This window comes from Rousettus aegyptiacus, unplaced genomic scaffold, assembly GCF_014176215.1.
Source record: "Rousettus aegyptiacus isolate mRouAeg1 unplaced genomic scaffold, mRouAeg1.p scaffold_m13_p_11, whole genome shotgun sequence".
NCBI classification, from domain to species: Eukaryota; Metazoa; Chordata; class Mammalia; order Chiroptera; family Pteropodidae; genus Rousettus; species Rousettus aegyptiacus.
The window spans coordinates 73,539,086-73,564,498 of record NW_023416286.1 but is presented as its reverse complement, the minus strand read 5'-3'; the positions used below and the strand labels follow the sequence as shown (position 1 = coordinate 73,564,498).

At 36.9% G+C, this 25,413-nt stretch overlaps 1 protein-coding gene across 9 annotated transcripts in view; it reads left to right on the top strand.

The window, feature by feature from the left end:
• The window catches only part of LMO7 (LIM domain 7), a 180,693-nt gene that overhangs the window by 87,353 nt on the left and 67,927 nt on the right, over positions 1-25,413 (top strand). For all 9 annotated transcript variants that reach the window (XM_016149351.2, XM_016149355.2, XM_036228897.1 and 6 more), the window contains one exon: positions 4,037-4,143. In XM_016149351.2, the coding sequence (XP_016004837.2) occupies positions 4,037-4,143 (107 nt within the window). The remainder of the gene's footprint in view (positions 1-4,036; positions 4,144-25,413) is intronic.

The window sequence follows — 25,413 nt, the reverse complement described above, 5'->3', positions numbered from 1 at the left end:
TGACATTGCTGCAAACACAGGGTACTTTTCAAAGAAAATAGAAAAGCAATTTTTAAGGTGAACCAAGAGTCTAGAGGGTAAAGCAAAAATCATGAGAAATCTTCCCAGGCCTCTAATGCTAATGAACGGCTTGCCAATCTATGCCTTTCAGGATTTCAGAATTTCTGTGGCCCAGTGATTCCTGTGGCATTTATTTCTCCACATTTTGAACTGGAGTGTCTCTAGGAATCAGCCTACACCTGTCCTGCCATTTTATGTTGGATGTATGGAGGGCAGGTTACTTGTCTTTTTAGTTCGCTGGCAGTCAAATAGAGAGGAACTGTGCTCAAGGGCCATACTTAGGGAACTAGACCTGAAGCGCCTCACGTACACCTGGATCTGACTTAGATGATGAGATTTCAGACCGTGAGCTCACCTTATAGAGGAATGAGAATTTTCCATGCCGTAGGAAGGGTTAGTATATTTTGCATGTAGGCGGAACATGAATCATTGGGGCAAGAAAATGAATATGGTCCTCAGTCCCCAAGACGGTCCCCAATAATCCTCACCTCTTGCTACTTATGTTTTTGTAGAGCCCTGCTCATGTTGAACAGAGCTGACCTATGCAACTGGCAGGATACAGAGGAAATGATGGAGTGTGATTTCGTAAGCTGGGTCATAAGACAGTGCAGCTTCCATCTGACTTTCTCTCATATCATTTGCTCTGTTCAGTAGCCTTACCAAGATGTCTGTTTTGTAAAGAACAGAGGCTTCCTGCCAACAGCCAGCCCCGGTTTGCCGGCCATGTGAGTGAGCCACTCCTTGGAAGCCTTCAGAGGACTGCAGCCCCCCACTCCCTTTCCCACCACCATGTCTTCCACAACCTGAGAGACCCCCAAGCTCGAACCATCACATATAGGCTACCCCCAAATTCCTGACCATCAGAAACAGTGTGAAATCATAAATGTCTATTTTTTTTTTTTTAAGGTGCTGAGTTTTGGGATAATTGGCTATGCAGTAGTTGATAACCAGTAGAGGTACTACAGTGGACTAATATAAATCTAGGAATCTTGGGACTTTATGTGGCTTCTTCATCTTGCCTCAGTTGTTAACAACTACTGTTCCTGACTCATTAATCTCTCTTTAATTTACTCTTGTCTTCTCCACGCCACACCTGCTATGACCACTCTCATAATTGGTTCAAGGACAAGGGGCAGAAAAGGGATTGGAGAGAGTATAAAAATCTCTTGTAATCCTGGTTTTTCTGTTTATATAGTGAATGTTTTTATTCATAGTCATAGAACAACAAACCTAAAAGGAGCTATTGCAGATCTTTAGGGGTCATCTTTTTTGTGTGTTTATTTTTGAGAAGCCACTCTTGGTCCTCAGAGTAGGAACTGCAGATGTGTAGAGCAGGCTTTTGACTTGAAGTATTTTATGTAAGTTGGGCTATGAAATATTTGTGTGAAGGGCTAGGCTAGGAGCAGCTGGGCTTCCCTGTCCTTGTGGAGAGAAGTGTGTGCCCTTGATAATGGGTTCCAGATCCGCAAACTAATCACAGATGAGGAAAATGGGGCCAGAAAGGTTAACTATTGTTTCCAAAACCACACATTTGGTTAGTGGCAGAGCTAACTTGGAGTCCTGGCTACCTGTTCAATGAGATAAAAGTCATTTCAGGTTTGTCCTTTGTTTTTGCTTTTACTTATCTTTGCTAGTTTTAAGTGAAAATGGTTCTATTAAACAAGGACTGAATGCATCTCCTTTTAATACATTGGGCTGGGTGTGGCTTCTTGATGTTTCACCAGACATGAAAATTTTATAATTCTGTATGTCCCCTTAGGCATTTCTCTGCCTAGGTCCTTTGAAATTGCATAAAATAAATTACCAGTGGGCTCAAGTCCAGCAAACATGATTTAGGTTACAATTTTGATCTTAGTACAATCTGTTCCTGCACCGGCCACTGTGACTTTGTGTATGAAGTTTGTCTGTTTTAAACTTGAGCATCATTTAACTGTTTAAAAGATTCTGCTTTTTAATATAAAGGCTTTATTTAAAACTAGAATTTATTTATATTAAAGGTATTTTTTTTTCTTTTTCTCCAATGAAGTGTAGTCACTTTATGTTTTAAGTGGTTTCTTTCTAAATACTTTGGATGGGTTTTGAGGCATGTATGGCTTTATCTATCCTTATCAATCTGTACATATTTGTCAACTGAATGAATGCTATTATGTTTTTATAAAATATGTGAAGAATTATTTTGGCTATCTATTCAATAGTTTTAGTTTACCTTTGTTTTAATGTTTTATAACACTTTAAACATTCAGAACCAAATTGAATTTGTGCAAAGACTTCTTGTGGATTCTTTTTACTTTTCGGGCATTAGACTTGTACCCTATAGGATTTGGGGTACTGGTATGCCAAAACACTTAACTCTTGTCTGCTTGTCTGAGAGCTAGTTTTAGAATCATTAATTTGAATTATTTGGTAATTACAAGTAATATTGTTTTTAAAAATTATGTGATCTTACCAGCAAAATGATCACTTTGTTCCCCCTAGAATTTGGCCAATAAATTATTTCCCTTTTATTCCACATAAAGTTATATTACACACCTTTCATTAAGCTGTTCAACTTTTTGATTTATAAGTTCCTTTAGTCTTTGCCCTCTTACTCAAAATAAATCATGGATTTCAGCTACTTACCTCGCACTGCCTTTTATTGGTAGTACACTAGAATAACCTCTCACCTCTACAGCTTTTTATTTTTTCATGTCCCTGAGTTTTCTAGCAATCAGTATTGCTTTTATCTTGCAATACATTTGTTTTCCCTCTCTCTAAATCCCCTCACTCTCCAGGAATCCAAACTGTTGAATTTAGTCTGCTCATCTTCCTCTTTTTATCATCTGCTCCCACTTTGCCATACCATCCTGCCTTTTCCTGTGGGGATGAGCTTCTCAGTGTGGGAAAACAGTAAGTTTTTTCTCCAGGTGTAGAAAGCTGTCTCCTGGTCCCTCACAGCCAGCTGTTAAGAAGGAGGTGAGGTTTCGGGGAGGCTCTGAGGCTCCCACCCCAGATGTGCTGCCAGCGTGTCTGAGTGGACAGACTTGCGCTGGCATGCTGCGAGGCCACCTTCCTGCCTGAAAACCCTAATGAAATGAGGGTAAAGAGTCCACAAGGGATCATCACAAGCACAACCCTATAAAAGATTTTAAGAGAAGTAAATGTGGAAGCTCAAGCTAATATCTCACCGAAGGTGTGTCTCTGAAATGCACTTGGCTATAACATAAAATATATTATAGTCAGTGTCTGTGTAGCAGTTCACATGATTGAAAAGCATTGGTTTGTGAATGGATGATTTGGGTTTTGAAATTAGATATGAGGGCAACCTAGATTTTCATTTCTTTGGAAGCAGTCCCTGAGGCAGGTGCAGGGCGTGAGTAAAGCGCCACACCTGAACTGTGATTTAGCCAATGAACACTAGGCTTCCCCTGGGTCCTGTAGTATGGTTTCCCTGTCTGTCAGGAGCCGGCTCAGCAACCAAACCCAGATTCCAGGTGTGGTATTCCACAGTCTTTCTGTAATTTGTAATCATAGAAACAGAATGTTCCTCCTCTTATTTCCTCCCTGCCAACAGTTTCTGGGTGGGTGGATGTCAGTAGCTGGAGTTATTTTTAAAGAGAAGAGGTGAGGCTTGTCATGCAAAGCTGGGAAGAGGGCGTTTGTTTGCAGAGCAGAGCTGACATCAAAGTGTAGATTACTGCTCAGTGGCTAGGCACTTGTCCTATAACAGGTAATGTTTAACGTGCCAGTCACAAAGATCACAGAAACGGTGTATGGTCGGGCATAAGATAGCACCACCGTTTATGCTCTGGAAGACTGAAAGCCTACACATGCCCGTGTATTTTTTTTTTTTTTAAATACATGATTTCGTCGGTCTTGCTGCCTCCTTTTTTGCTTGCTGTAATTGGACTTTGAAGCTTGGAAGTTATATCATAAAATTTTGTGACCTTTGTCTGAGAGAGAGCTCGGCTAAGCAGTCACTTTCCACTTCTTTCCACAGGATAATATAAACGTTTTTTTGAAAGCTTGTGAACAGATTGGATTGAAGGAAGCCCAGCTTTTTCATCCTGGAGATCTACAGGATTTATCAAATCGAGTCACTGTCAAGTAAGTTTCACTGGCTTGTTACATATTTTTTAAACTTAAGGCTTGTAGCTTCAGTGAAAGGAATTCCTGAGAGTTCATGGCTACTGAAAAATCATTCCTCTCTCTGTCTTCCTCTGTTCTCATTCCAAAACAGACTATTTAAAAAATAGCTTAGGGACTGTGACTATGAAGCTGTCTGTAACCGATGACAAGTCAGGGTCTTATTTTAAATCCCCATACTAACTGAAATGGTAATTTATATTTTAATGCTTGTCCAACACAGCCGTGTTTGGTTGCTAATGGTGAGGGTAGTCATCATACTTATAAAAGCTAATTTGGAAGTTGTATTTACGTTTACAGAGTAAAAATAATTATTTAAAAATAGTTTTTATATCTTTGGAATTAAGACGTAATTGCTAACATTAAAATGAAAATGAGACACTGATGAGACTTTCTAATTATTTGGAAGGCAGCAGTACCTAAGACCAACAGGTAAAGCTAATAACCTTGTCTATTGTGGCCGATTTTAAAAAACAAACTGTTTTTCACTATTTTAATAGTATGGGCGAGAAAGTGAAAACGGAGGGTGGTAAAAACGTGTGCACAGGTGTTGCCGTTGGGTTTTAAGATGGAAAATGGTGTTCATATGTGACTACATGATTTCAGGAAATCTAGTTTTAAGCTCTTGTGAGATTCCCCTCCTCACCCCCTATAAATCTAATTTGCTTTCAGTGACTCAGAGCAAACTCATGTTACTAGGTAAATGTGACAGGAAAATGACTTAATTTTGTAATAACGACTACCTCCTTATATAATGGCTCTTAAACCGATTTTTTCCCCCAAGGAAGAAAATAGAATAAAATATTTAGCTATAGAAATAATATAAATGCAAAAAGTAGTTTCTACAAATTCAGACAGAGATTTAGTTTATGGCTTCAGAGATTTATTGCAATAGCTTCAAGTTATATAAAAACTGAGAGTAAAAATTTAAATATGCCCAGTGTTTTTTTTCTAAAGAAAAATAACCCTGTAGATACATATGTTTTATAGTACACATTCTCTTTCAGCAGTATACCATAAAATCTCAGGTAGGGCTTTAATCTTTTAATCATTTAAAAGCCTAACAGTACATATTTTTAAATGAACAAGCCATTTTGAACCTGTGTGCTAGTTCTGTTGAATAAGTATTTCTAAACTATAGAGCAGTGATGTGTGCTTAGCAAAGATGCCTCTGGGTGTATTTCTGATTACTCGAAATAGTTGAGAGAGCCTAAGTTTCAGCGTCAGAATGGCGTGTTTACTCTGCACAATGAGAAGTCATGTTCAATTTCTGTGGAAAATCACTATGCAAAGACTTGTTTTATTTTTCCTAATCGGCATTCTCTCATAAAACATGAAGGGCAAAATAATTTTTGACTTGGACAGCATTTTCTTAAGTTGTCGCTGTTTATTAAGAATGTCTTTCCCCCTTAAGATCATACTGTTTTGAAACTCCATAGCTGATGTTTGACGAGGCTGAGGAAGAGGCAAAACGTGTTTGTTGGTTCCTACTCTGACGGGTGCTCTGAGCAAAGCTTGCCTGGATCTTGTGTCCTGGAATGTTGGGTCTGAAGTGCTCAGGAAAAATCATATCTGGGCTCAGCTATCAGCGAAAACACTGACAAACCGAAACCAGGAGGTCACGTAGTTACAGCTGTAGTAGGAAGTATGCAGAACAACTTGTTACAGTTGAAACCACAGCCCATTAAAGCAAGGTGTGCCGAAGTGGTACTAGCGAGCTCTCCTGAGTGAGAACCCTGATTTTGCTTAAGACCGTGTCCCCTGATAATTCCATCCTGTGGGACTGAAGAGCCCAGGGGTGCACCCTGTGTCAGCTGTGATGGAATTGAGGGGTTTTGAGATAGGAGGAGGCTGGCAAATGGCTTATTTGAAAATATTGGCCCCAGCTCTTAGGCTCTGAGCTAGTATTCTTTACAAAAAGGTTTAAAGGAAAGCAAGGGGTTGCTTACTAAATAGTAATGTATTTCTTTTTAGTTTTTATTCTTAGATAATGTGGAGACTCCTGTAGGTCGAATCCTGTCCTATCATTATCGTAGATTAAAGGGGCTGGCGTTGGCGAGACTGATGATTCTCACCAGTTTTGTTCCTGACGGACACTTGGCAATGCCTGGAGACACTTTTGGTTGATATAGGTGGGGTGTGGGGGTGCTACTGGCTTTAGCGTGTTAGGAATGCTGCTAAGTACAGGACAGTCCCCATAACAGAGATGTTTTCAACCCCTTTAATTGGTATAATACTAAGATGGAGAAGCCCTAACTTAGAATTCCTTACTTATTTCTAGTCTGCCAGCAGGATAATCATGTGGAAGTAAAGGATACTACTGACTGACGGATTTTTACGTTCTGCTAAATTGTAACTTTTTACTGACTAACATATAATAATTTATATATTTCCGTGTTTGTATTCATCCACTTAAACGAGTAGGCCCGCTATAATTCGAGGGTGCAGTTGTGTGTGATGTGAGTACTTTGATATTATTTCGCTCATCTGTATACATTCAAATTAGCAAACAATGTGGCAAACTCTTTGGTTATTTTAAATGCTTTATCAAAACTCAACTTCCAGGACTGCATTAACCATTCATAGACCATTGGTCTTGCTGCGAGTGGAATCTGAGGTGCGTGTTTGCATGACATACTGAGAGCAAATAGGAGAGGGCAGTTTACACCGTCCCTGTTGGCAAAGGCGAGGTCTTTTTTGTTAGTGGACAGCAGTGATAAAAACATAAATGTCATATGAAGCCTAGGCGAGTCGTGTGTGGTGAGAATGAATGCCAGGAACAGAAACAATCTATTTAAAGAGCCTTTGCTATGATTAACGTCAACAGTCCAGACCCTAACTGCAAAACCTTACAGCAACTTGAGATTTACAGTTTAATTTACAACAATAATTTTTCACCAGAGAAAATTAGGGTACTCTTTATATTTCTGTAATTATATATAATATGTAATCTAATTTTCTGTAATTATATATATGAATATGTGATCTAATTTTCTAACTGAATTATTTTACTTCTCACAGGATGTAGTTTGAATTTTTCCAAGTATGTTTGAATTATTCCATTTATTTTGGGCCTGCATATATTTAAAAGTCAGTTGATACTTTAGACTTTGATATTCCTGACTTTAATGGATAGGATCCATCTTTACTACTTTTCTTCCCCAACGGCTATTAAATCAAATTTGTGACTTAGCCTCCATGAATGGTAGTTTGAACTTGAACTTATCCTAAGTTGTTTACTAAGATGTTTACATCCATATGTTTACTGAGGCCATGAAATTTCGCTTCTATACTAGTGAATAACTGCATCGTTATTATTAACTGTATTAAATATTCACACCGAGTTCAGAAACATGACACAGTCCACAGAGGAGTTGGTGTGACTCCCACATAGCTACGTCTGCATGCTTATGTTCAAGGCCTGTATGAGAAGCACAGTGGTCATCACACCAGGAGCGCACTGGAGAACTGCTAGAGCAGATGTCATGGTCTTTGTGGTGGCTGCTCGTCACTAAGAGGCACAAGGCAATTGCTTGTTGTAGAAAGCAACTCGGCAGAGTAGCCCAGAGGTCCTGAGTTGGAGGAATGGAAGTTGGCAGAAAGGTAGGGTTGAATGTTAAAGGTTTTAATTTCACATGTTTAGTAATTTGACTCAGAAACTAAGTCTTGTATTTAAACCATTGCTCTAACCAATTATATATTGGGACTTTTAAGCTGAGAATTTGAACAGATTATAAACATGTTTTTTTCTTTCTGCCCACTTATCATTCCAATCCAGTTTTTAGCACTTCCTTAGATACATTCTGTTCACAATATAATTATAGAATGGCAATGCTTTTGAACTCAGTATTTTAGTCATGCAAAGAAGAATTATTTTCTGATATAGAATTACTTTCGTTATTTAGGGTATTAATATTTTAGGGTTAAAATATAACTTTAACTTTTGATATTGACTGAGATTTTAAAAAGATTGATTTATCAAATGGAGGCTACAGAAATGAGAATCTTTTTTTTTTTTAAACACATGCTAGTTGCCAAAGAAACAGTAGCTAGAAGCAAAATTAGAGTTAACATATTTTCCTCGTGAAAATAAAAGAGGTTCAGAATGATATTTTAAGGATTTAACTGTTCTCTAAAGCTTGTAAAAAGGTGCTCGATTTTGTGGCAATACCGTAACATTCCTTAGGAATCAGTTCCCAGATGGCCCTCTTGTAACAGTTTGCCAACTGGGCTTGAGATATGAATGTGTGTATGTGTATTTCCTTCAGCATTTTATTCATGTAAGTAAAAATGTACCTAATTTAATTTATGTAATTTTACCTTTCTCTGACTTAAACCTGGTTTTACATTTTTTTCATATCGCTCAAATAAGTTTCCCAACATCTTAATCTGTTTCTTTTTTTAAAAAAAGGAAAAAGGCAAACTTAATGATATCCAAACTTGGATCTGTAACTTGAGCATGGTGACTTCCACCTGTCAATTCATGTTACTATTTTAGAATGTTCTCTTTCTACTAAGTAATTGGCAGAGAATAAAACAGAAGGGAAGTTTTCTGTACCGCACACGTCTCTGTGCTATTCAGTCATTCTGTGGTGTAGGTAGGTACGAAAGGGGGCATTAACTCTTTTGGGTTGCCAAAAGGCTCTGTTTAAGGCCAGCTGTGAAAAATCTATGGCCTGTTTTCAAATGTTCTTTAATTGCAAAGTTTGAATATCTAAAAGTCTGCTTAGCTGCAGGGAAAAATGGTGGGATACGAGGCAGGCCTGATGCTGAGGCAATCTGTAGAATAATCACAGTTTTATCTGGTGTTTGCTTCTCTCTATCTCTAGTTCTAAATTTAATTCTCAGGTAGATAAACACGTTTCTAGATGCCAAACCTCCTTCCTTGGCTCTTTGTTCCCTCAAATCAAAAAAGCCATGGGGCCCGATGCTGTCTTGCCTTGCTGGGTGAGTCTTCATGCTATGGACTTTTTCGGCCAGGGTCTCTATCTTCACAAGTAACCCAGCCTATATTCATTGCTCCAAAGAGTCTCTCTTGGCAACTCAACTGATTGGCAATTGTTATGACTCAATTCATGGGAAGATGATTAGAATTTCCTTCCCCTGACCAGATAGAATTTATTTTATAACAAGGTCCTTCAAAGGGTTAAACCAAAGTGATAGCTGTTTTTTGTTGAAGAGATTCTTCTGCCTTTCAGATTATCTGTAGGGATTCTTCTGTCTTTCAAGTTATTATCTGTAGGGCTACCTGTGTTGAATTAAACTTAGAAATTACATGCACTCTAATATCTGTAGTCCAGTCAATCATTTTTGAGAATTGTTAATGTAATGAGAATTGCTAACCATTGTTTTTCTGAGTTTCATGCTATATTCTAGTCTGATTTAACTGATTATATTTGTGTGAGGGTATACATGTGAGGTGTGTGATTATATCTATTTCCAGAGCTACGGAGTAGAAAATGGCACTTAATCCAGTAAGGGGAAATTTTTGTTTCATTGAAGTCTTCACTTGTTTGTCATACAACAAGTGACATGTGCTTATATAGACATGAATAAGATAAAGCCCTGCCTTTAGTGGGGTTCACATTATAATTGAGGAAATGTTCCCATAAGTTTACAGTTAGAATGAGTTGTGTTAAGATAAATGAACAGGTTCTCTGGGAATATAGAGTTCAACAATCATTTCAACATTTTAGTCAGGGAACACTTCTAACTGGAAGTGACATTGATTTCTTGCCTGGGCTTTCAAAGCACTTATTGCTTTCATCTCCATCTGATTTTTCCCTAGACTTGAAACTATTTGAGAACAAGGATAATACATTATTCCCTTTATCTCCTTAGTTCCTAGCTTTGTAAGTGTTAAATGATTATTTGAAGATTAGAATTTATAATTACAAAGATTTCCTGAAAATTTTAACCACGAGAATTGATTCTTCTTTGCTGAGTTTTCCTATTTTTATTCTCATCTTTCAAAATTGCAAGGAAGTCATTGAAATTTTGGTTTCAATGGCCTTTCACTTATCATTCCAGAACAATGATATAGCATATTACAACATAATTTAAAATTTATACAGTTTAAGAGAATGTGTGTTTCCTCTCAATGTGTGAATAATAACCTAAAATTGGAACTTTGGACCATGTGCCTCTTAAAGTCGTTGGTGGAAGTTTTTGATCCTCATGCAGATATGCAGATGATAAATAATAATAATAATGTTTAACCAACATTTGAGAGATATTCCATGCTTACATGAAGTTTGAGAAACATTTACTGTTACCAGTCGCTTTTCATTTTGTGAAATAAATCCAAATGTATGTTTGAGACTTGGGTGGGAAAATATGTTGGTTTTATAGGTAGTTGAAATATCTGGTAGAAACTCAAAGGCAAGGAATAGAAAGTTTTAAAAGTAGGAACTTATAGTGGAGGTAACTTTTTATGAGGAGTCATTAAAATTAATAAAAATTTCTAAGAAGTTTACAGTTAGCCTTGTTCCTTCTAAAGTCAAGATACCTGCCTTGTGCCTCTACCTTAGTCTAAAATTAAACACCAAAGTCAGAGCCAAAAAAAAAAAAAAAGTCATAAATTACCTTTGACTTTGGCATGATAAAAACCATTTGAAGAACATGAGTGCACGGAAACTTGCTTTCTAACCGTTCATTTGGACTGTTTCTCCTACACCCTGCACTGAGTTTCTCAGTTACCTTCTCCCAGGATGGAACAGAGTTCAGTCAATGTACATTAACTGTCATGGACAGATGAGCATCTTGGATGAGAAGATTTAGGTGTCCCCTGACATGGGTTTAATATCATCTTATTCAGTCACTTGGTGGCTGTATAACTTTATATAGGTTACTTTTCCTCATGGTGATCGCTTTGCTTTTCAGTGAACAAGATAGATGTTAATTACTGCTCTCTTGGAGTTTAGCAAATAATACCATTTGGGGGAAAACCCTACCTCATGAGGATACTGTAATGATTACATGAAGTCAGGTATGTAAAGTGTATGGCGCCAGGCGTATAGTATTGAATTATTGTTGTCATTTTCATAATTCAGCTTTCTCTTCTTTACCCCATGAAGATCTGTCTCTCATAGAAGGATATAAAGGGAAAAAAACCCTGGCTTCTGGCTATTTAAATTATGATGGTTAGCCATAGGCTCTTTATTTTTATAGGAATTTAGACCATTTAAACTTCTTTTAATTGGGAGCAGATATTAGATATATTTTTCAGACATTTGTTTAGTCAGCCTTTTACAATTTATTTGTCATCCTAGCAAAATGTGAAGCCAGAGACCAGACATTTATGTTATTTGCTCTTGCCCCTGTATATGTAGGGCCAAAACAAATTTTTTTGAGACCTCGTTTTTTTGGTGTATTTTCTGAAATATTGTAAATATTTTGATTTATATCAGTTTCTTTAAAAAGTTGTTTATTTCCATATTTTAAAAAAGAGGAAACAAAACCAAAAATCAAAAAACACTTTCATGACACCACAACCAAATCAGTCTACAACACAAATCTAAATCTAAAAAAAATCATATTTTTCCTTCATTACTGTGAAAAGTCTGTCATTTTGGTCACGAGGAGGCTACATAGATAGGCAAGATCAGTCACCAGCCAGTCTTTCAAAGGCTTTTGCAGGGCGTACGAGTTATTCCTTTTGAGATAGGGGTTCGTAACCTTGACTTTGCTGAACTCAGATGCGTGCCGCAGCCAGTGTTTACACCCGGTGTTTTACACCGGGCAGAGCTGCTGCTTTTGGGTGTCCCCCATCTGTTTTGTCCATCAAAAGTCTTTCAAATAATATTATCAATATTGGTGGGTTTTACCCTGGACACTAAAAAAATTATAGCCATAGGTACAGTTAAGTCAAAAGGCCTGCTTATTTAGTTCCAATTGTACTTGTAAACAATGAAAAAAAAATCAGACTAGGAAGTATACGTATACTTATGTTAATGTGCTTTGACATAACATTATAACTTTTTTTCTTTTAAAAAAGAGGCCATCGAATGTTAAATAGAATATGAATAAAAGTTTACCCATTAATTATTGATTATTTTTCAGAGTTTAAGTTAATGAAGTAGTCCCTTTTTAGGGGTTATTGCCCTGGTATAATTTCTGTCATCTTGAGCAGCAATTCCAAGTGAAATTGGCTGCTGATCGACTTGGTCTCTATTCCTCAGTGACATATACTTTTCTGAGTATCTCTACTGAACTGGAAGGCTGGGCGATGTGTCATTACTTTTTTTTTCCTTTTAAAAAGCTTAGTACCATTGCTTCAGACACCACCGACCAAATATGCACATAACAATATGTTCTAAAAGTATTAGTGAAAAATCATTAATATTAAGGATACATAAACAAGCAAAGTTACCATATAAATAAACCACATTAATGTCATTCTTAAATGTAAGTGATAATGTAATAAAATTCCATTAAAAAAGGAGTAGATTAAAAACATGCTTTCAACACAGTCCAGGTAAGCCAGTTTTTCTTAAGTTAAAACAAGGAAAATATTTGGGGATCTATTCAGCCAGGAGAAGCAGCTGCTTTAAATTAAGTCCTGTTTGCATTAGCCACTATCTATTTAAAGAGGGTTTGTTCTGTACTTTGAGCAATTTGGGGGAGAAATTCCTAAATAAATATCAAATATCACTGTTAACACATTTCTCTATTTCATTACATTATAATAGTATTGATAGCTGCTAGATTTTTTTTTTTTTTGGAAAGGCTTTTGTTCTGCAGTTTTTCTTTTCAATGTACTGAGATATGAAAATAATCTTCAAAAGAATCAGTATGTCTGGGTAAACAATTTGGCTAACATGTTACTAGATTTTTTGGCTTAATATTGAAAATGAAAAGTCTCTACTAGGTAGCTACTATCTCAGGCTTTATTTTGTTTATTAATACTGTGTATTCACCTATAAAATATCCAATAGGGCGTGTGCATGCTTGCACACACACACATTAAATAAGAACATATGTGAAAATTTGTGTAAGGCTTCAAAAAATGAGGCATCCATGTGAAGGGCCCTCGGGTCTTTGGTCATTCGGGTGAAGAACTCATTTCATCGAAGTGGCTTGGTCCCTGTCTTAGAGAAGAAATAGGAATAATATGGGTGTCCAGAGCATGCCTTTCCCAGATTATTAAGAAATAGAGCTCTACATCCTTTCTCACACTTTCCATTCTCCTTTTCATTCCGCTTACAAGGAAAAGTCAGAAAAACTTCTTATTAAAGACTCTGACATCCGTCGATATAAGTCTTGGGCTGCTGGAGCCAGATTACTGCTTCTAGGGTCGAGAGAAGCAGCGCAATCCTGATAGGCTGGGTGATGGGGGCGGGGGATGTGAGGCTTAGCCTAGGAGTACTGAGTCCTCTCACCCTGTAGACCTTTTGTCTTATGGCTTATTGACCGCATCCATTGGATGGTTAACATCCACTGGGTAAAGATCCTGAATCCTGGATATGTAGGAAAAAAGCAATACCTACTTCTTTCCTACCTCCATCTTAATACCAAAAGTGGAAAAGATGAAAAGCTTTCTTGAATCTTAATTGGTTGCTTTTATAGTTTAAGGAGCATCAGAATATTCATAGTTTACAACCCTAAGGAAATGCTGGATTTGGAGTGATGAATAGCAACTAAGTGAGGAAATCACTGTATTAGAGTGTCCGGAGTATCTCAGAAGTATTCCTGTCACTGCTATTCCATTAGGTTTAGACAAACTGGATGATAAAAGCTCTCAGGAACTGTCAGGTGTCCAGTTATTCCTAACCTAGTAGCAGGCTAGATAGGTTATTTTCATTTTTGCTTCAGATACATGAAATGCAAAGAGTCAGAAGGGTAACTTGCTTGGCTATATGACCTTGGGCAAATAATGGAGCTGTGATTTTATTTCAGAGGGTATTTTAGCCTACAGACCTTGAACTCCTTCTGTTGTATTGTCCAAAAAACTGAAACAGCCTTTAACAATGTGCTGATCTACTTTCTAGTTTTGTATGCCTGACATTGTCATGAGTAGATTTTTAAGCAGGCCAGCTGTACCCCAAATGGGTTTGTGTACATGATTCATGTTACCTCACTTGATACGTGGCAACTATTTTTGCATTATGATTTTAAAGGCTTTTCCCCCTAGCGTGTGAGTTAAGTAACTTTAAATGGATGTACTACTACAATATGCTTTCAAATCTAAGAACAGTGATTGTAAGACCTCCCTACTAATTTTAAGAATGTTAAATGAACATAGGTGCCTAAGGATAGAAATATGCTACGTGTGTGGTCTGTTAACACTGGCTAGTTGAGAAATAATAGAATACAGTATTTGGATTTTATTGATATGTACACATATTCCTTGATAGGTTTTATGATTGTTGTGCAGATATTTATGAATGTTCAATTATAGTTGCCATGATAAAGGAACATTCCTATTAAAGGCTGAGGATTGTAAAACCTCACTGATCTGAATTGCTCAGGACCATACCACCACATTTTGACCTTTGTAGAACTGGCATGGAACCTATCCTTAAAGATAGAACTGATAAATACACTTTATGTAGAATAATTTCTTGCTTACCAGTTTTTGATGCTTTATTTTACTTAATATTGTGAAAACCAAGCTGTACCATGATTCTCTCCTCAAAACATCTTTGGGAATAACTACTTAAAAAATTTTGAAATGGAATGTTTTTCTTTTAGTTCGGGTCATTGCATATTAAATTCCATACAGAAACTCAGTGATAATTTGAAGTCCTGTTTAAAGCCCAAACTATAAGCAAAAAGATAAATTATAGTCATGTTACCTAGTATATTAAAGAAGAAAGATTAATTCAGTGCATTGCCCAAAGTCATGCTATCAATGAGGCCATTGGAGGGTTCAAGACAGGTGGTAAGCATAGAGGATCAAGTGTAACAATAAATAGCACAGTCTAATTCCAGTAAGATGAAACTCCTCTCTCATCGTAGAAAAGAGAGTGGGAATCAGATAGTGACTCAGAAAAGCAAAGTCCAAGAAATGACTCAAGCACAGAAACATTTTAAGAATTCCTTTACCAAGACTTGCAATAAATAGAGCGATCATTTCTTCTCTTACCAAGTCATCAGAAATTATTTTTTGCTAGTGGTTAAACATAAACCAACAGGAATGATTGCTTTTCATTAGTAGGAAGAATTATTAAATTTATGAATGTCTTGTTTTAGAGTTCCAAAGACAAATAAAACTAATAGTAGTCCAAGATATGGATATAGCAGAATATAAGTGAGGACAATTCTCTTTTAAATAATCAGTGGAATGGCTTAGACGCAATAATAGAAAATACTTATTTTAAGGCTCTTCGATATGTAAAGGGAAGAAAAGTGTTGCTCTTGAGAGTAAGAGTGGAATAGAGTGGAAAGAAATAATGCTTGAATGCTTTGCTTAACTCCTTGTACGATATAACCATTTTATAATATGTGGTGTTTGCCTGAGTTTACAGGTATGGAAACTAAAGAAGCTCAGTGACTTGCTCAAGGTCACATGTGTAGTGCAAGTGGAAACCCTTACTATGATTCCAGACCCAATGTTGTTTTCATTATAAAATTCTGCCTGTAAGTGTGTCTTAATGAAAGATTGCAAGATTGAATTTTGACATGTTCCTGTGTATCTGTCAGACATGAGCTCCATGAAATTGGTTGTGTAGGAAGCCACTTCTGGAGATACAAAGGATTTCGTAATTTTTAGAAGCTATGGTGAGAAATTACCCAAACTTTGAGAATTAAAATACTTCAAACAAGTGCTTTTCAAATGTCAACGTCCACACAAAACTCCTTAGATTTGGTTCAAATGCAGATCGCGGTTCATTAGGTCTGGTCGGGGCTAGGATTCTGTATTCCTGGCAAGCTCTCCAGGTCATTAACAGTGAGGTCCACACTACACTCTGAGGAACAAGGATTTAGGTCTTAAACAAAAGTGATCACACTGGAGGGGAAGTTTAACAGAGGTATTGGGGAAATGTAAGACTTGAGTGTGGATCTCAAAGATGACTGGGATTTGAGTGAGAGATGGCAGCTTTCTGCAAGACTGGCACATCCAAAGGCACAGAGGGGAGAGGTTCTAGGCAAACATATTACAGAACCTTCTAGATGTAAAGCAAAGAGTAAAGTTAAATAAGATATCCACTTTCGAGGCCTACATCTTTGGGGGTGATAAGGAGGGAGCAAAAAGCATGAGCCTTTAGTCTAGTTTGGCATATTGGAAGTAGGATGATAGGTAGGTTGAGACCAGCTTGGATGGTACCTTGAGTATCCTGGCTAGGGAGTTTAAACGTTGCTGAATGAGAACTAGGTTGGAGGGTGGAAAGATGTTAGGAAATCATTGCACTTCATGGGTGTTTGATAAGGAAGCTGACTACTGGAAGCAGTGAAAATGTCAGATATATTTGAAGTAGGACATGATAGGGGTTGATTAGAGTGAAGGAGCAGGAAGAATCAGCTCTTGTGTTCGTGCAGCCGCTAGCAGAAACAGGAAAGGCAACCGATTTGGGGGCAAGATGCAAATGAAATTTTAACAGTGTGTCAGATGTGACAATAGAGCATCCAAATGGAAATGTAGGAGTTGTCAGCGTTATTTGCTCAGAAATTATACCTGAGTATGTAGGCTTGAGAGTCATCTGTGAAGAGAGAATAGGTATTTGTAGGAAAAGGAAGCCCAGCTCTGAGGGCAGAGAGAGAGGTAGAGGTGGCTAAGGGTTCCGTCTTCGCTTCCCTTCCTCTCCTTCCCAGTTGTCCATGTAAGTGTGCATCTGTTTCTGATCTTCTGTTCCACTAATCTGTATACCTAAACTTCTGCTGGTACTGCATAACTGTTGTGATAACCATAGCTTTGAAAATTATCTTTATTTCTTCTTTTAAAGTGAGATAAAAATTCCCTCGTTTTATTGAGGTTCAAATTCTGTTTTGTGTTGTGCCTTCTGGAAATGTGAGGCCTAATTCCCTTTTCTGGGAACTAGTATGCTCTGGAATAACTGGCAGTGGGAATGTCACCCCTTCAAGGAAGCACCATGGGATTGTCTTCTGGACCATGTTGGATATTCAAATCAGTTTAGAGAATCCAACATCCCTGTATGTCTGAGTGTTGGGGCCCTTACATCATAAATACCACTGTGTAGAATCCACAATCCGGGCCAGGGTTGGCCAGACCCAACCCCACTCATTTGCTCTGTGGGAGCTGCTGCTTGTTTCTTTCTTGTCATCTTTTAAATTTAAACTCTGCATCTTTTGTAAACAACTATTCAGACAGGAATACATATAACACCCCCACCCCCCCACCCACGCACACGCAGAACAGATAATTCCAGGTGCATTGCTTCCAAATTCCTACAACAAAATGTACTTATCTTCCTGTTTTTCCCCACCATCTCTGCAAACCCTACTCTGAAATGGCACTGAAAACAAACCCACAGAGTCAGAAAATGACATATCCGATTCAGCCTAACACAATTTTATAACCAAATATTGCTTTCACTTCTATTCATCAAGATTAGAAAAATAACACTATTTTAGGGCATGTGTATCACAGAGAATTTGATTTGAGTGAATGAGTTTAACAAACATTTATTGAGCTCCTATGTGCCTGACACTGTTCTAGGCATTGGGGATTCAGTTTTGTGGTGAAAAGGACAGCCTCACCATTCTTAGTTATGTATTCTAATAGGAAGGACAATAATGAGTAAACATATAATATGAGGATGATGACATAATAAAGCAGGGTGTAGAGAGAGTGTGTCAGAAAGGGTCTTTTGGATATCATATTTTAAGCATATTTTTAGATACAATTTTATGTTCATTAGATTTTAAAACTAGCTGTTGGGATAAATGGTATGTTATTAGAATCATAGAGTTTTGATAAATTTATATTTTTAAAATGTTCACTGATTTGAAGTCTTAATGTAACGTTGAGTCAGAAAGGAGACACATTTACTTCTGAATGTTGAGGTGCATTTGTGCATGAGCACATGAGACTTTCCCTCCTCTGTGCCTGTACCCCATCTGTCAGGCTGCCGGTGGCTGGCAGGGCTCTGGTCTTCACATTTAGAAATCGTCCTCAAAAATGAACTGAGGGTTCAGTTTTTGCTTTTCTCTTAAGGTTTTTACATGGTTTGAGTTTAAGGAAGCTTGCTTTGATCAGGTGATTAAATGTTTATGATATTTTGACTCTTGATTTTCATGGAAAGATTAAGTATTTTGTCTGTTACTCTCCTGTGTACTCAAACCCTGCATTCTCTCTCATGGCTCCCACTTACCCACCATGTCAAATCCAAGCACACTTCAGACATTTTTGAAATTCTGCTAACTAATCACTTGTTGCTTATCTACCTGAATTTTTATATCCCTTCCATACAAACTTTGGCAACCAGTTAGGCCAGCTTCTCTTTTTTGCTTCCTTGGACAGCCATTTTTGCAGGTCAGGCTACACCTTGCCTCGTACAAGAAATTGCCTCACTCAGGAATCCCCCTCTCACTAGGAGTGGACGCCAGATGTCTGGCTACTGATTTAGTTCAGCCAATATTGACTTTGCGATCTTTGGCCAGTTCCCTTATTCTCTTTGTCCTTTTGTTTCTTTACCTGTAAAATGAAGACAATGCTAGTACTTGTTGCATAGGAACCACTGTGAGGATTAAATGAGCTGTTAGATGTAAGGAGCTTACATACCGGACACATATCAAATATTCCATATATGTTAGCTATTTTATTAATTACTATTGATACATTTTTTTTTATAAAATTTTAGACTACTGTGTATTTTATGAACTTTGTGGTATGTACATTCTACATGACAACTTACTTCCTACTTTGTTTTTTTACCTTTAAGGTAGATTTTTAAACTCCTAGTATATCCAGAGCTAAATCAAATTATAAGAATACTTGGCTAATGATGATTGGGTAAGATCATGAGCACTACTGAGGGAGCAAACACTGTGTAGGGTTGATTCTTGTCTACTTGCATGAAATATATGAGAGGACTGAACATGCTAAGAGAAGGTACCACTGAGATGCTGCTTTTCTTCCTTTACTCTCTTAGATAAGGATTTACTTATGAATTTCCTCATGCTAATCTTTTTTTTTTTTTTTTTTTTTACTGTGGTAAGAATGCTTAACATGAGAGCTACGTTATTGATTAATTCTTAACTGCACAGTACAGCGTTGGCTAGAAACGTAACATTGTACCAGCAGATGTCTAGAACTTACTCATCCTTTATAACTGAAACTATGTACCTGCCAACCAGCAACTCCTCCTTCCCCTTCTCCTCTAGCCCCTGGAAGCTACCACTCTATTGTCCGTCTATGAGTTTGACTATTTTAGGTACCTGATTTAAGTGGAATCATGCAATATTTGTTTTTCTGTGACAGGTTTATTTCACTTAGTATAGTGTTCCATGTCATTGAGTATGCCGACATGTCCCCTACTGGGTATATACCCGAAAGAACTGAAATCAGGATCTGTGTGTCCACGTTCATTGAAGTGTTATTCACAGTAGCCAAGATATGGAAACAACCTAAATGTCTATCGATGGATGAATGGATAAAGAGAATGTGGCATATACATGCAATGGAATATTATTGTCTCATAGTAGTCTAAATTCTGTGTGTTTATCTGAGTTTAAATCCTTAGTCTCATATTTTCAGTAATATCTTACTGGAGCAGATGGGGGTAGAAATGACTGTGGTTAAAAATGTGTCTGAACCTTAAGAAAGGATTGTAAAGATGTTTTTGTTCAATGAACTAAGCAGTATGATTTTATCCTTGGGAGAACAAAGCAGAAGGGAAAATAAATCCCTTTTGTCCATGTAAGTAGAAAAATAAGAGAGAAAGAAGAGCATATGTGGAGGAAGGAGAGATGTGGAAGACGGACTAGTGGCTCCCTTTCCCAGCAGTGAATGGTGTGACTCAGGTGACATTCCTCTAGACGGAATCTATGCCACATACCATAATAGGGGAGGAAGGCCCTTTAGTTTTTTTTTTTTTCTTCCTTCTCTTTTGTTCTTTGATACTTAGAGTAAATGAAGAAGTGTATGTCAATTAAATCTAAATCTTGGGAAATGGAAGACTATAGATTTAGGGTAACTAATGATCTCCCCATTATCTTTGGATAGTTTAGATACTGTAACAATTATAAACATTTGGATTTATTTTAAATAAACAGATAATGTTCGACAGTGTTCTTATAATGAAAAAGATGAAAGCAAAAATGTTTGTTTCTGTATCTAAATATGAAGTACATAAAAGTGAATCACCTACTAGCAATTTATTCTTGCTTTAATTCTAGTCTCTTTTATGAATGATTTGATTTACTATTTCCTTTAAGACTTTAAGTGGATAATTTGTCCTCTTAATTTTAGTAACAGTTGTGTTAAAGAAAACTATAGGAGTAGGAGGGACATTATCTCACAAGAATTTAGCAACAAATTATCTTGTCTAAAGGTCTCAAGTCTTAATGAAATCATTCATAAAACAATGAGAATTGTGGAAGGGAAGAACTTAAATAAACTTTTGAACTTCTAAATATTCATTTTCCGTACAAATGTTCGTGATTCTCTCCCTCCACCCTCAATCCTAAATAAATAGTTTGACAGTCTGGTGCTTGATCTCTTTTTTTTGTATTCTATTGAAACTCTAAGAAGAAATTTGAAAACTTATTTTTTTATTATGTCTGAGAATTGCTTTTAGGGAATGATTTTGATAACTTACCAATTTTCTGCTACCAGTTACTTCAGTTGTGATTCTAAAGGAATTTTTAATTGCTTAAGACTCTTAAAAATTGACATACTTTCATGAGATAAATATTGTGTTCAAAAAAATTGTCAGCTCTTAACTCTGGAGCACATCATCCCACAATTACAATCAAGGTAATAGATGGGAACATCTATTTATATTTGTCCAGTCTGCTTAGCCATATCATACAGGTGATGTGAGTGCTCACTGTTTTATTTGAACTTACTTGAGAGACTCTCTAGGGAGACTCAGAAAACTCTTAGGTTGCCTTACATATCGATTTTAAAATTGTAGTAGGGATATTTAATTTGAGAAACATACTTTTAGGGAATATTCCTTTGCAAGATTTAAAAAGCAGAACATCAGCACTAGAAGGTACTAAAGGAATCTCATCCAATGCAGCCTTTTCACAGAAGAGGTCAGGTGACTACCGCAGGGCGACCCAGCGCGCTAAGACCCGTGCCCTAACTCCAGTCCCACCTCCTGGTTTGGGTGTAGTTATCTCCACTCTCTCTTACTGCCAGCTCAACCAGAGCAGCAAAAGATTTAATGAGATTAAAACTTCATTTTACCAAGCTTTAACCTAATTCCTTATTTCAATGAGTGATGTCAACAGTATGGTTACTTTATCCACATTTTAAGTTATTATCCTTTCAGATTTAGTAAATAAGGGCTGGACTTAAATTTTGAAGGCTTTAATATGACCAGAACATGTTCACATTATGTAACTTTTAGAATATGTAGAAGGAAGTTTATCAATGGCAGTTTAATTTGTCTGCACAGACATTGTACATTTTTCTTTAACCATGCTTTGTACCTGTTTTCAGCAAGTCATTCTGTGTTAGTGTTTGTTAGAGGTACCTTATGACTGTTTATACAGAACTATTTTTAGGGAAACAATTTTGGATTATACCTTTGTGTGTAGAATTTTCTAATAAGGTGCCCTTAGATTCATGCTCATTTAATCTTTCACCACATTCAGATGAATTAGTATGCTACTTAATTGAGATTTTCTTTTTAATGGGCAAAAACAAATTAGAAATTAGGCAATACAAAAATATGTCTAGGCTCAGCTTCTCACCAGTTACTCATCTTCACAGATATAAAACAAGGGTTCATGATATGAGGAAATTATAAGATGACTGCAACAAAATTAACTTATTTTAACCTTTGAATAGTGTTCATTTAAAGCTGACAGTAGTTGACTTTTCAGAAAACTTATAGAAGAAATCCCTTCTGGGCTTCTTGTAACATTGTCTGCAGAATCGATACATATATTTTATGCTTAGGTGTTCTCTTCTGGATCCCACAATGCATTGGTGCTTATGGAGTGTTAAGAAATGAACTCAATGAACTTCCCTGTCCTTTAGATCCCCGGGCTAAGACATCCTAAGAGCTAGCTTAGGGTACAATGACAGCAGCAAATTGAGTGCATTTGTGTACGGTGCTCTCTTAAGCATGCATAAGCACAGTGAAGCACATTGAGTTATTTTTAGCCAACACTTGAAAATCTTTGGCAGTAGATCCAGGCTTTTCACTTAACTTTGAGTTTCTTTGTACTTTTTTTGTTTGTTTTAAATTCTAGTTGGGTAAGGCAAGAGGAATTATATTTCAGTTTAACTTCCTTTTACAAAGAAGTAGCTGAACTAGTCGAAGCTGTAGTTTCACTTAAGATGTAGTTTTAACTCATATATTTCTAGCGTAGTAGCTCTCAATCCTTACTCAAAGAGAAAGTATATGAAATTATTATCCTAAGAATATTTTTACTTTGGCTCGCATAGCTATTTAGTAAAAACCCCAGTTTATGAATAATATTTGAGAAAAGAAAATGAGCTTAGTCTTCAAAGTTCCTTTGGAGGTGGTGATACATCAGTAATGGAATCATGTGGATGAGGGTATGGCTTCATATTTGTATGAGTTATTGAATCTTTAAAGTGATGGTGTTTCAGCTACATGGTGCTGTCCTATGGGAGTTCTCTGGAAATTGACATTTGAGAGTTACATGTGTGCCAGATTCTGGGCATTTTAGGTTGAAGAAATGGCTTATTTGTCTCTGGAGTTAGAATAAACAGGCCCTGGTGTTAGATTTGCTTGACCAAAGTCAGAATAGGATGGGATGCTATCGAAAATGGCCGAAAGATGGAAATGGGGGATAAAACTAAAATTAAGTTCAAGGATAAAGCCTGGGGAGCTCTATAATTTAAAGGGGATGAGAGAGAGAATAAATGGCATGGTCAGAATGGCTCCTGAAAAATGATTCTGGATGCTTGGTAGGATAGATATTTATAGAGAAGAGGTCGAAGATTACTCTGTTCATTCTTTCTAGTAATATTTTAGTGCCTGTGTTTTGAGTACTGAGTCAGAGATAAATAGCATTCTAGCCCTGAATTCATGGCATTCACAGCCCAGTGGGAGAGTCTGGGAAGATTTCCATGCTACATCGTGGTATAATGGGATGCTTTAAAAGCCTCCTGTACTTGGGTACCCGTTGAATAGTCCTCTAGGAGAATATAGGAAGACTTCTGAAACTGGTAACACTTGAGCTTAGTTGGAAAGGATGAAGTCATTCAAAAAGGGGAAAACAGTCAAAAGCCTGCTGGGAAAAGAAAACCTCCTATTGTCTCTTATGGGGAGGTAGGTGAGATCAGGGCTGTTGAGAGAGTTTCAGGGATGTTTTATGAAAAGAGTTTTGGGTTTATGTTGAGGCAGATCAAGAAATGAGGTGACTGAGAAGGGCCAGATCATGAATGTGAATACCATGCTTTGGACATTACTCAAGAGAAATAAGAAGCCATAAGAAAGAATTTTAAGGAAGGCATAATAGAGAGGATTTCATTTCAGGAAGGTCTTGAGGCATCTCTGTGAAGGGAGGAACAGAAGGTGTGAGGAAAGACTGAAGAAAGGCAACGAATTACCTCTGAGAAAGAGATGAATTCAAGAAATATTTAGGAGCTAGAATTGACAGGTTTTGGTTGGTGGGCAAGTGAGATTTTGAGGGAGAGGAAGATGTTTAGCTTAGCGCTTTCTGGCTCTGAGACTTGGGGCCTTCACCAGGGCAGAGCATAGGAAAAGATGAACAAGGCTTGGGGATTAGATGATGCCTGCACTTAAGAAGAACTTATTAAATATTAAATTTTGAGCCGGGATAATAATAATGGGAAGATAAAGGGCATATCTGAGAAAAATTGTCTAAGCAGTATTAGTTGAATTTGGTTTGGACTAAAAATAGTAAAGGGGAGAGAGGAAAAAAACTCATTAGATTCAATAGTCTCAAGTTTCAAAAGGGCATTCACAAATAAAATTGGAAAATTGAAATTGATTGCAATAAATGTAAGCTAATCTGAGAAACATCTGTATTGAATGTGCATTAAAGTTGAAAATTAATTGAGAGGTAGGATTATATTAACTTGAATTTGAAAGCCAATTATATTATTCTTTTAAACTGTGTCCATTTTTTTTCTCAAAAATTTATTCAGGGTGATTGGTGATACTTTGATAATATTCTGAAATTCAAGTCTTATATGGAAAGCTATGTAAGAAATGGTAAATCTATCAAAGGTTGTATATGTAAATGGAAAAATTTAAATAATGCATGATGTCAACTAGCTAATGAAAGATGGTAGCTTTATACAAATTGCGAGAAAGATAATCAACATTTTTTTAAATCTAATATTTTATTTTTCTTGGATAATTAGTTCTCAGACTTCATTTGCCGCTTCTATTCATGAGATAGATTGTATTCACAAAGAAAGAAAAATTATCCGTTATCTCATTTCTTTTCCTAATGTCACCTGCACTGCTTACATATTTGTAATTCTGCTATGGGAAAGGTATTGTCTTTGTGGATTTCTTTAACTTACTGGATTTTTAAAAACTCGTTGGAGTTAAACAGTTGTATGTGAGAATTTAGTGACAAAATTCAGCTTTGAATTATTTCACTGATACAATATGAGTGTCACTGTTGGCAGGGGTTGGCTGTGGATGAAGGTTAAAATGGAGAATAGGCAGTAGGTGCCTTTTATTTCTTAGCCAAATGATACTCATATTGCTATGAATAGGCTTTTAGCGACATAGATTTGGGTTTGAATTCTAACTAAATTAAAAAAGATAACTTCTAGAAAATTGCCGCATCTCATTCAGCTTCGGTCTCACATCTGTAAAATGGGGATACCAGTAAATGCAGAGCTCTGTTGGAGGTGAGTTAAGCTAATTGTAAAAAGTGTAGTGCAATGCCGACGTAGTACTTCTATTAGTTCCCTGGTGCCACTGTAAGAAATTACCACAATTTGTTGTTAGCGACTTAAAACAATACAAATTTATTACAGTTCTGGAGGTCACATGTCTAAAATGAGTCTTAATGGGCTAAAATCAAGGTGTCAGCAGGGCCTGTTCCTTCTTGAGGCTCCAGAGGGAGAATCAGTTCTTTGCCTTTTTCCCTTTAGAGGCAGCCCACACTTCTCGGCTCCTGGCTGCATTACTCCACTCT